Source organism: Trachemys scripta, chromosome 13 (genome assembly GCF_013100865.1).
Source record: "Trachemys scripta elegans isolate TJP31775 chromosome 13, CAS_Tse_1.0, whole genome shotgun sequence".
In the NCBI taxonomy this organism is placed as follows: Eukaryota; Metazoa; Chordata; order Testudines; family Emydidae; genus Trachemys; species Trachemys scripta.
The window spans coordinates 20028116-20040361 of NC_048310.1; the positions used below are offsets into that span (position 1 = coordinate 20028116).

Sequence of the window (12246 nt, forward strand, 5' to 3'; positions counted from 1 at the left end):
TATGGGAAACGGTTGAGAAACAAGGTTTGCAAGTTTTTTTTGTCATTTCTTCTTACAGTATCCAAAACCACTCTACCCTCCATTCTATAATTCTTCAAAATTTAAAAAAAAAAAAAAAAAGGCAAATGACAGACTACTATTAGACTGGAAGATTCAAATCACCAATTACTATTACAATTTGCTTTTTCTACCTTTCCTGTAATATTTTATTCTCTGCACAACTATTGATAAATAATTAGCAAGTGAGATGCAAGAAATTATTCTATCCAGGGGTTCTCCTGATGAACTAAACTATTAGTGCCGTTGAAATGCTCTTGATGATATCATTGGAACCCCTCCAGAAAAAAATAGTTTATTGCCACTAATTGCAGGCTATTTTATTTTGTTTATAATGTATGGACTCTAATCTTTTATTCAGAATGTGTATACTTTTTAAAAAATATTAGGTGGCAAAAGTATCATGCAGAAGAAGGGGAAAGAGTTGAGTGCATCTCTAGAAGATAAATATAAATATAAAGGATAAACTTCTTTATGTAAACTTAGCATTCTACTTTTTGTGATGTTTATACATCATCCTTGCAACTTAACAGAGAGGGTTTAAGGCAGTGAATGTTTTCAGCAGTACAGTGACTTATGGTGGCATTAGAAAGAACAATAAGAATTTATTTTTAAATTGGTGTGGTAGGACCACATTGTTTTTACAAACAGAAAATAATGACTCATCCCCCTTTTTTGTAGCTTTCCAATAACTATATCTAAGGAGCTTATTCTTTTTTTTGTAGCTGGGGGGGCAAAAGGGGGGCGGATCACCATGATAATTGGTAAAGAGAAAACAGTTTGGCATTGAAATCGTGATGAGTAATACTGTACTTGGTAAGGCCTGTGATCTGGCTGTAAAATAATTGTCACATGTTCATGATTCAAATTGACTTTGATACAACTGTTTTGTCCAAATGCATGTATGAGTTCCATTTATGCATATTTACATAATTGTCGAATGTTAGTGCAAGAAGTAATCAGTTATAGTAATGATCCCTTTGCATAATATATATAGCTGTACTTTTTAAATTTTTACAACAATAGGGTTATCTTTTTCCACAACTATTTATATTGATGTTTTGGGTTAATAATTTTCTCATGTATCACAGGCATAAACAGTAATGCTGGCACTATACATAAGTTTTCAGTTACATTGCTTTTTAAAGCCAGTGTTACTATTAGACTGTGGTTTAGGGATTTAAACCTGTCTCATAAGTGAATAAAGTTCTCTACCCTTTACTCAGATAATGTATGGAGATTTCTTTTTGTGCTATTGCCCTTGACTCACTTTCCTCAAATCCTGATCAGCGCCATCTCACAAAAAGATTCCACATCCACAGTCTTGTCCCTCCCGAGGAAAAAAATAATCTTGTCCTTTGCCTATGCTATTTTCACCAGCGGCAATAGATTAATAAGGATTATAAGATATGGAGTGCTCCAGTGGGCTTCATTTCAGCAGCAGAGATCATAGCCTTTCTTCAGGGCCATGGATGGTTTTGCTGTATGGCCAGCAGGGTGGTAGATCCCCTTGATCTATGCACTCTGGTGTCAGCCCCCACCCATGCACATCTTACTTCATTATTCCCCTGCTTGTGCACAGGGGCATCAAGCCAAATGGAGTCACATACACTCAGAAGGCAATTCTGTTGTACGTTTTGCCGTCAGATAACCTGCCGTTATATGCAGTTCAGTGAGACAAATGTAGTCTGATGGTGAATTCCTGGCCAAAGACTGAACTGCAGTCCAGTGGCAAAAAAATGAGCTCTAGTTTCAGTTCATTTCTCGGTGGGAAAGTGTGCACATCAATCCTCTCACCCCTTATATTTGACTGTTTCAGAAGAGAAGACAAAGATCAAGCGTGAATGGCAAAGTGTGTCCACAAGATCAGGGTTAAAGAACACTGACAGAGCATAGACTTTGTGGAACATTACTCTGCTGTTACCCAGGCCATATCTGTTTTGAGGGTAAATGGGATTTTTTCAGTCGTTAGGGTATCTTGTACCTTTCATGAGCACTAAGTTCAATAGAAAAACATGGAAGTAAAAGATTTTTTTTAAAATGAATTACCGTACTTTGTGAGGTTTATTTGACTGTATTATTAAGACTAGTATCTTTAGACTTCTTCACCTGCAAAATTCACATGTAGATTTTATTTTTTTCTTGTAAATTGTACATTTTAAAACTTCAGAATTTTGAGTTTTGCTGTTACAGTATCTTCAAAAACTACCATACGGAAAGAATGTTAATCAGGGGCTCTATATTAGGACTCAAATTATGTAAAAAAAATTGATTTTTACTTATTGTTAAAGCATAGTAAGGTAAATAGTTCGGTTCCTGCTTACTATTTTGAGGCAGATGGCAAGGAGAAACACGGATAGAACACTAAAGAAAGAAGAAATGAACATTCCCGAAAGTTAATGGGAAAGGGTTGTTCCTTACAATTATGTTTTGTCTTGAAAATTCTGCCAATTATTGAGTGATAAATGTTAAAGCTATGGTCATTGTACAAAATAGCATTTGTAGAGGGCAATATTAAAACAATTAATTGCACAGTTTACTTTGGTGTTAATGTTCAATTAAATTTCAGTACATGACTAATCAAGACCCACAACAAACATTTCAGTCAAATATAGTAATACCTCTAACTTACCTTTTTATATAAATGTAATGTTCCTTATCAATTTATACATATATTTTTTCAAGCCTTGCAGTTGTTTTCACTATCCAGTTTAAAAATTCCAGTTGTCTGAATAGAGAGAGTCAATCTCAGGGTTTTTAAGTCATTACCAGTAAAAAAAAATTTGGCTTCTTAAGGTTCAAGAACAAAATTTGTTTGCCTGTATGTCATACTATGAACTTTTGTGGGAAATGGAAAATACTTTCTCTATTTTTCTGTTAGAATGAATGTTTGATGGAGGTGAAACTGACTCTCAGAGACCAAATGCTGGAATCACAGGCTGAATATGTGAAAATGCTAAAGATACTTGTAGCTTTCCAAATTTTTCTGTACAGATGTATATATCATGGGTCCTGGTTGAAGTGAATGCGATGACATTGGCTGTATGTCCGTGTAGAAATTGACATAATATAAGTTTTGCTGCAAGATACTTGCAAAATCCCATGTTTATCATAATCATTTGGGAACACACTGATAACGGTGTGAACATTTATTGTGTTTGCATTTCGCTTGTTAGAGACTCCGTGGGCTTGTTCTACATATACAGGGTGTTCCACAGAGTGTAAATGCAATAGTTCAGAGCCATTTCTGTAAGAATGACTCTAGGTCTTTTTCTTCCTCACTGCATTCCGGATTCTTATTAGGTGTTCATGTATGGCATCTTTCTAAGTTAGTGCTTTGTTTTCATTAACTACACAACCAAGTAAGCTTAAACGGCTTTGTAGTATGGACGGCACCTTTGTTTTAGCTCTAATCGGAGAATTGGGGCTCCAGCCTGTTTTTTCTAGATTCACTTACTCTCCATACCAATTTATCTAACCATGTGTTCATGTTTGTGATTATCTTCACATGGTCCAATATTCAGCTAAGCTCATATGGCTTGGCCAGAAATGGATCTTCAGCCTTAGGTGATCTTGTTTAGCTTCTCTGAAGTGGTGCCAGTTCCATCACAGGCATTAAGGTTTTTATGCTAAACATTTTTGTGTGTGGTTTGTTTCCTTTTTTTCCTTCAGCATTTTTGTGAGATTTGTTGTTCTCAATTGTAGTTTTAATAAGGGTATCTCTTGAACCTTGAGCAATTTGAAATAATACAGTGTTTTGGTTTCAATGTCTGTGGGTTTTTTGTTTGTTTCATTACGGTTGTTGATTGACCCCTACTTCCAAGCCATCAGTGTATGGGGGGAAAGTGAGGGCCTTGTGGTCTGCGGTCACTACTAACCTTTGTCAGCTGGCCACATAGCTGTCATTGCTATCACGTTTCTCATCAACTTCCGGTCAAAGGAAAGGTGCCCATATAGAATTGTGGGTGTTTTTGTCCATGCTGGACACACCACTTTTGCAGATTGCCTGATGTTGAGTGGTCAAAGAGATATGTTCCATTAAGTTGTTTCTGAGTCTTGGGTATTCCATGATAAGGTAGAGCCAGGTGGCTGTGCCAATAAACTGGCCTCGCTTCCCTCTTCTGATCAGGAGCATTGCATGATTATTCCCTTTAAGGGAGGCAGTTAATTTATAAAAGTTACTGTATCACATGCAAAATTATCTTTTGTTTATGCTTTTGTTATAGAGATGACGATGACATCAATGATGTTGCCTCTATGGCTGGAGTTAACCTTAATGAAGAGAGTGCCCGAATTATGGCAACCAACTCCGACTTGGTTGGAACCCAGATACAGTCTTGTAAAGATGAACCCTTTCTTGCTGCTATCCCTTTACATAAACGAATACTAGAAATGGGTGAGAAGCATGTCATTTGCTTTCGGTAGTATTGTCTTTGGAGCTGTTCAGTTTTAGTCAGTGTCACAATACATGGTAGCATCCAGCATTGATATAATCTACTTGAGGATCCCCAAACTCTTTGCAAACATTAAAGAAATAAACCTCCCATTGTCCCTGTGAAGTGGGGAATCATTATTATTCAGATGTTGCACATGACCAAGATGAGGCACAGAGAGGTAAAGTGACTTGCCCAAGATCACAGCAGATGTCTGACAGTGAGTCAAGAATGGAATCCAGATCTCCTGCTTTCCACTCCCTGTGGTTTAGCAGAAGACAAGTTGTTTGCCTGGATGTATTTTTTTCATATAAAAAAGATTTAAAATGTATTAATCCAATTTTTAACGTCTATAACTGGTCGGCAACGTTTGGCACGCGGCTTGCCAGGGTAAGCATCCTAGCGGGCCAGGCCAGTTTATTTACCTGCTGACGCAGCAGGTTCAGCCAGTCGCGGCCCCCACTGGCCGCAGTTCACCGTCCCGGGCCAATGGGGGCGGCGGGAAGCGGCGCGGGCGAGGGATGTGCTGGCCGCGGCTTCCCCATTGGCCCGGGACGGCGAACCGCGGCCAGTGGGGGCCGCAATCGGGCGAACCTGCCACGTCAGCAGGTAAATAAACTGGCCCGGCCCGCCAGGGTGCTTACCCTGGCGAGCCGCGTGCCAAACGTTGCCGACCCCTGGTCTATAACTATTTTAAAATTTGATGGTGGTTTTATTTGCTATGGTATGGATAAAAATAGATTATCTTTTTACTGACAGTTGGTCCTGAATATTATCAGTTCTTTTGAGAATTAAAAAAAAAAAATTAAAAAGTAAACACTCAATTAGTGACATTTAAAAAGTGGCAAGTAATTATGCTCAGTATTTATTTATGTTACTCTGAACTAGGTTAAATGTGGTGGCCACATAAGATCTAAAAATGTCAGGAAAACTAAATTTTATTTTGACTTAGGAGGCTTTTAAAATTTTACTCTAAGTCCCATTTTAAAATGTGATTTAGGATCTTAAATACCATTGACATTCAATGAGACTTGGGTTCTTCAATGCCCAAGTCACTTCTGCAAGTGGGATTTAGGCTCTTATGTTACTTAGGTGATTTTGGAAATTTTACCTGTAGTCTCATACTTCTTAAATTCAGCGTAAATATATGGAAATCCTTTTACACTCTGGCAGGCCCTCATCTTACAAAGACCTATTCATGTGCTTTGCTTTACGCACTGTAAGTAGTCCCTTTGCAGTATTGGGGCCGCGGCGAGGAAATAAATGCCATGTAAGTCCACAATTATCTTTTTCCAGTGCCCTTATGATGATGTCATCATATGAAGTTACTACACCTCTACCCCGATAGAACGCGACCCGATCTAACACGAATTCGGATATAACGCGGTAAAGCAGCGGGGAGCCCCGGGCCCTTTAAAGTGCCACCGAGCCCCGCTGCTTTACTACGTTATATCCAAATTCATGTGGAACCCTGGGTCCTTTAAATCACCGCCCAAGCCTGGCTGCCGAAGCACGGCACGGCGTACCGGCCCGAACCCGATATAACGCAGTCTCACCTACAAGGCGGTAAGATTTTTTGGCTCCCAAGGACCGCGTTATATCGGGGTAGAGGTGTATAAGAAAATAATAATGCAAATTTTTGGGAATCTGGTGGTTGCTGTCTGAAATTATGAAGTCCACAAGCTTTTAGTGCAAGTCTCTGGAAGCACCACTGTGAGGCCTGCTGTGATTGAACTGTATACTGGTGCAACAAAACAAAAAGCAAAGAAAATTAGACCTAATAACTGGAAAGTCACTAATAAAGTTGCCATGCAAGCCTTAATTAATTCTTCTGGGTATAACAATTGCAGCCCAACATGGAGTTGTAATTTGAAGTGTCGGGCTTAGAAGACAATGTACATACTTTAAGAGCCACAGAACACAGCAAACTGTTCACCATTTGCCTTTTGGGGGTTGCTCCTCAGAGAAGCAAATCCCTGTGGCTGTTTTTTGAAACTTTATTGGCTTTGATAATTGAAAATGAAACTTTCAAAGCTTTTAAAAGCAGCTGCAGGGATTTGCTTCTCAAAAGCAGTGAATCCAAGAGTGGTCGCTCCTAGTGAGCTCTTGCTGCTGTTTCTAGAGCTTTATTTTGGCTTTATATAAAGTCTTTTGTAGTTTTGAAAGTGGCTTTGGGGTTCACTAGTGGCTACTATTTAGTATCCATAGCTCTTGAGGAGAGAATTCCTGCAGCTGAGTTTGAAGCTTTAAAAGCTTTGTTTTCACTGTGTGGGGCCAGATTTTGTTGCTCTCACAGGACCACACAAAATTCAGTAGTTTGTGCTACGGGGCACTTAAAATAATGGGATTGTATGAGTATCACAAAATCAGTCTGACTATGTGTTGGTATGCCTAGGCACACAAGGACTAAACAAGGGAGACTGTCACATTCTTAGACACACTAGGAAAAGAAAAGTCTCAGATAATTGAATCCACTATTATCTTGTTTTTGTATTATGCCTATTGACAAACAAGGTAAAATGCACTTTTTTCTTACATTAATGTATCTGAATATGGCTTAAAATTGGGAATTTTTTTCTATCTTGAAAGCTTTTCATATTTAATAATCACTTTAGTATTTAGGGCACCTTTCTAATGTTCCAGTAAAAGAAAGAACTGTGGTATGTACAGTATCAGGACACTGCTATTCACTCCTGTCTCAGAAGCTGGTTCTTTCAAGTTTTCTGTAATATTAATCCCCCGCTCTCTCATCTCTGAGCAAGAGCTCTGTAGAGAAACTCAGTAGTGTTCCCCAAAGGCTGTTTCAGAGATTATGCTTCCATTCACTAGAGTCAGAATATAAACTGCTAAAGTGAGAGCAGATGCTATGCAGTCTTTGGCAGTTACCACCAGCCAAATGCCTCAAAGTTATAGTAAAAGAGGTTTCTTCTTAAAATATTGTACGTTCTTATCTCTACAGTAACTTGGCAGCATTATAGTCCATAGTTTATTTTAAATATAAATATTATCGATCCTTCTAAATATAAGAAATAGCTGAAAGATGCATTAATGTAAAGACATTAGTTCATTGCCTAAATTACTTCCTTCTCCATGTGCCTTTGTGTCTTGTCATCTTTGACTAGCAATTGTTGCCATTTGTTCATCTATGAAGGCAAGGATTTTGATTGATTCAACCTCTGTCTTGATTCAAAATCAAGAATGAATGTTTTTGCACCAGGCAATGTATTTTGTTGCCGCTCTACCCAGGATCATAAAGCTTAAAACCTGATTCTTCTGCATGGCAGCACAACACAATGGCAAACACAATACTCTGCCTCTTCTTTTTTGAAAGGCTACAATTTCTCTTGTGCTTGCTGGTGCTGTATGTTTTTATTTGGCAGATCCTTATGCTTGCTCCATTAGCACACCTGGATAGTGTTTCCTTGATGAGCCGAGAAAAATTGATTAGCCCCGTGCCATAGCTACACTTACCCAAAAAATAATAGTGATACTTCCTAGTTTTCATTTGGGAGAGAACACAGAAAAATAAAGTTGGATAATTTGTGCTTGTTTTTATTTTTATTTTTTTCATTTTTAGTTGTTCTTTGACTATTTTTTGGTGGACAGGGACTATCTCTTAGCTTTTATTAGCTTTTAAACATTAGCTGTTAAGTGGACATTCTTTGAATTGAGTTTCCATTGTGCAATAAACTGGCAGCACCAAAATATACATAATGTTTCACAGCTCCTAAGAGGATTATTGTAAGAGTGAGTTTATTCTTTTTGCTTCGTAGCAGTTTTGGCAAAAGTAGAATTACCTTTATTCATCTTATGTATAATTGCTGCTTGATTGTGAGGCAGATAAAAATTAGGCTACAGTTAATTTTATATTGCATTTAAATGAAAGGTAACAGGACACAAGTAAAGGGTGAAACAAAAGAAGAATTTGTTTATATGCATTGACAACTAAAACTGAGAAAAAAGGGAAAAGCTACAAGAAGAGAAAGAAGCAAAGAACATCCATGATCACTGTTAACACATAGTAACAAAATAAGAACTGCATGCACAGTAGGAAGCATGAAAGGTAAATGAGAAGTCATACAAAATATATGAAACTGTACACTTGCCCATAACCTTACTCTTTGTACAACTATAGTGAGCCTTCAAGAAAACTTGAAGGATTGTAAAAGCTGTAATTGGAGGGGGGGAAAGCTTGGTGAGGCAACTAGTCCATTTTTTTGACAATGCAGGATTGTTCGTTCATTTTGTAGTGTTTCATGTGGCCTAATGATAAATATTGTTAGTAATTGGTTTCCATTCCTACTGGTTTTGGGTGGAACCATCTCATTTTCTGTGGAAATCCTGATAGTCATACTAAATTTTCCTTTTCTTAACATTAGCTCATTAAATGGGACAATAGGATAAAAATCTAGTCCCCTTCTTTTCTCACACACCTTCTTTCTTGAAAAACTATTTAGGAGAATATCCCTGTACTTGTCTCTGTAGAAATGATGAGCCCTAGAACTTTATTTGGCCTTCAAAAAGCCCTCTTTTGGGGTTCCAGGTCACCAAAATGCAATCTATCGATAATCTTAGGATTTGTAAGAAAACACAAATTCCCACAGCTCAGTCTTGACTCCACCTGACTTCCCTTTCTATTTACAACACAACCAAATGACACCACAGCCTATATCTTGCTCTTACTTTGACTACTCCAAAATGTCATAGGTTAGTGTGACATGGCCATGTAATAACTCAGTTACAGCAAGAATAATGAAACATAAGCCTGAAATACTGTTCTTTGGCTTATGCTATTCCTTGCTCTCTCTCGGTATAGGGCAGTTGGCTAACCATAACCATTCAAAGTGTGAAGTACTTAAAAATATGTATATATTTCATTATAGGCGGAGATGGAAGTAAAATCTACTATCAGCCATATCTAACTCGGAGTAACTATCCACCTTATTTCAATATTTATTAAAGAATAATGATAGCTTTTCATTCATGGGAAGAGTCATGAATAATTGTTTTCATCCCCCATTCATTCAAAGTTATTGTTAATTTTGAGTTATGAAATTAATTTTTCTTAAAGATTTGTCTGTTGATCAATGATCAAATATTTATATCTCCTTGTTGTCAGAGACTGTTTTATGCAAAGAAAACTCTTTCTTGACAAGAAAACAATGTGCCTAATTTTTCCTACTAATATGAGTATTGTAGCACCTTGCTTATTCTAAATAATCTCTTGGCAGGGAAACATAGCCTTCAAGAAATCTGAAAATGCATCTCTTTAATGTGTCCAAGTTCTAATGGCCGAGATAGTAGGAGGCCTAAGGTTATTCCTAAACATAGTGTCTGCAGAGCAGCTCTGTGTGATACTTTGAGAGCCATTGTTTGTCAATGTTAAAATTGCAAGGATTAGGTTCAACCTAATTTAGATATACCCTGTTCTGACTCTTCTTGTGCTCTTCTCTAAATTCTATTTGCCAGAATATTAACTGTTCTTCTGCCTAAATGAGTATTCTTCATAAACACATTCTTGGTTCTTGTGCATGAATGCATGATACAACACACAGAAAGAAAAATCTTAGAATTAAAAACTTATCTAGGACTTTACATTCTGGAGGTACACAGTAATGGCATCATAGAGTAAAACAGGTGTGTGTGTGTGTGTGTGTGTGTGTGTTAAACAAATAATCTGAATGCTCTAGAGGGCATTTGATATTATGTTAGAACTGCCTAGAAAATCTGCTTGGCCTTGTTCCATGAAGAGCATTCCAATAGGTTTTAGAGCCTTCTGTCTTATTTTCTCTGAGCATTTGTTATTAGTTTAATAAATAATAAATATAGGCATTCTGTCATCACTGTTTTGTCTGCCTGTTTATCAACAGTTACATTTGTGTTTGAATAGTATGATACTTGTACTACTGATGATGCTTTTTTAGATATGGAACAGTGCTAATGTAAAAGTATACTTATGTCTGTGTTTGGTTTACTGTTAATGGCTTTTATATCTGGTTAGATTATAGTTGTTGGAGTTCTCCTGTTTTAAGCCATGTGATTGCCCATCAGATAACTATGCGTATTACTTTTTTGCTTCTGCTTTCCTCCATCACATTGAAAAGATTTTGTTGTTTTCACCATTGGACTTTAACTTTTTATTCTTGAACTGATTTGCCTTCAAACTGAAATGTTCCTTTCCATATCAGTTTATCTACCAGCATCTTTCTGTCATGACCCCCCCATTCCCCCTCCCGCATATCTGTGGAAATTACCCTTGACTGTTTTGGAGGTAGTTTTAATATTTGCATAATGTGCCTATGAAATGTTAGTCCTCCTCAAGCGTAGCCTTGTGGAGTCATGTATTGTTCTAACAACATGGGCAGTCCTGATCCCATGAGTGAAATTCTCTGATCCCAGCTGCCTCTTTTAAGCAAGAGGTTTTGTATTAGGTATCATATCATTTAATTTGAAAGATTGTTTGCATGCCAAGTCTGTGAACCTTTTCCAGCTCCCATAAAGGATCCTTAATATATCATTTGTTGAGACATAACATAGACTGTTCGGTGGATGTATATATGAATTTAGTGTTTGAAATGTCTGTAGTTTCATATCACTGTTAGGGAATGCACAGATCTGTCAGTTGAAGTACAAGGGTAATTATCTCGTTGAGTTAATTTGATTTAAAAAATTTCAGATTAGAAAATTTGCCATAATTCTACATATTTAACATGCATGCCCAGATCTTCATAGCTAGTGTGTAGAGAGAGGAAAAGAAAATGTGTTCATTGTGCCTGTTTTATAGAGACTTCATTTTATTTTATTTTATTTTATTTTGCATCTGATAATGTCAAACATTTTAGGGCAACCAAATTTTGTTAAATGGTGACCTATAACTATTTCCTTGAAAAAAGAAAAAATGTTTTAATCTTATTTAGCAATGCTGCTGATACTAAGCATAATTAGTAGGCATTTCAACAAACTATTAAATTGTATTGTTCTATTTTCTTTAATAGATCCATGATTAGACTTCCTGTTCTGCAAGACGTTGCAGTATGCATGGTACTGGTAATATCAGTACCACTAGAGAGCCTGGAGTTTGCCTTTCTATAAAAGTAAGACAGCTTTTGTTCAATATTTTTTGTGTATTTCTAAGGTTTTCTTTTTATTGTTATCGGTTCTTCTGTGCAACAGCACAGCATAGCTTCTGTTATGCTTTCAGCAGTGCTACTTGCACATTCTATGGTTAACTTACATACCAGTATTGATGTTCTTCCACCAAAACATAGTTCCTCAAAAATAAGCTGAAATTTAGATTTGTTCAGAACATCAGTATTTATAAATAAAATGAGCTGATTTCTACAGTCATAAAACTACTATTTTTGGTGGGGTTTTATTGTAATAGAACTGAGAACATGGCCATACTACTTGGTCCCCAAAACACATAGAGAATTCAAGTACTGTCTTCAGCATAGGTACCATGCTTTTGTTTTATGGATCCCATGTAATGGTCTTCCTTAAAGATCCTGCTATCTCTGGAGGATGGTTCTAGCCTTCATGGCTTTCCACAACACCACCTGCTGCCTCAAAATAAGGGTTTGCCTATGAATGGCTTGAAGTTCTTGATATTTGCAAAGGAGGGTCGAGCTGGGAGCAGTATTCCCCGAAGATTCATCCTGTAGCAGAGTCTGATGGTACTCTCCACCTCATGTATAGCTTGTCAGTATAAAGATAGGATGTAAAATAAGAACAATAAAAAGAAAACCTCAGAGAACCA

At 37.1% G+C, this 12246-nt stretch overlaps 1 protein-coding gene across 1 annotated transcript in view; it reads left to right on the forward strand.

Moving 5' to 3' along the window:
- LOC117886407 (transcription initiation factor TFIID subunit 4-like) overlaps positions 1-12246 on the forward strand; it is a 209123-nt gene that overhangs the window by 56546 nt on the left and 140331 nt on the right. Inside the window, 1 exon segment of the mRNA XM_034788161.1 lies at positions 4284-4453. Coding sequence (XP_034644052.1) covers positions 4284-4453 — 170 coding nt within the window.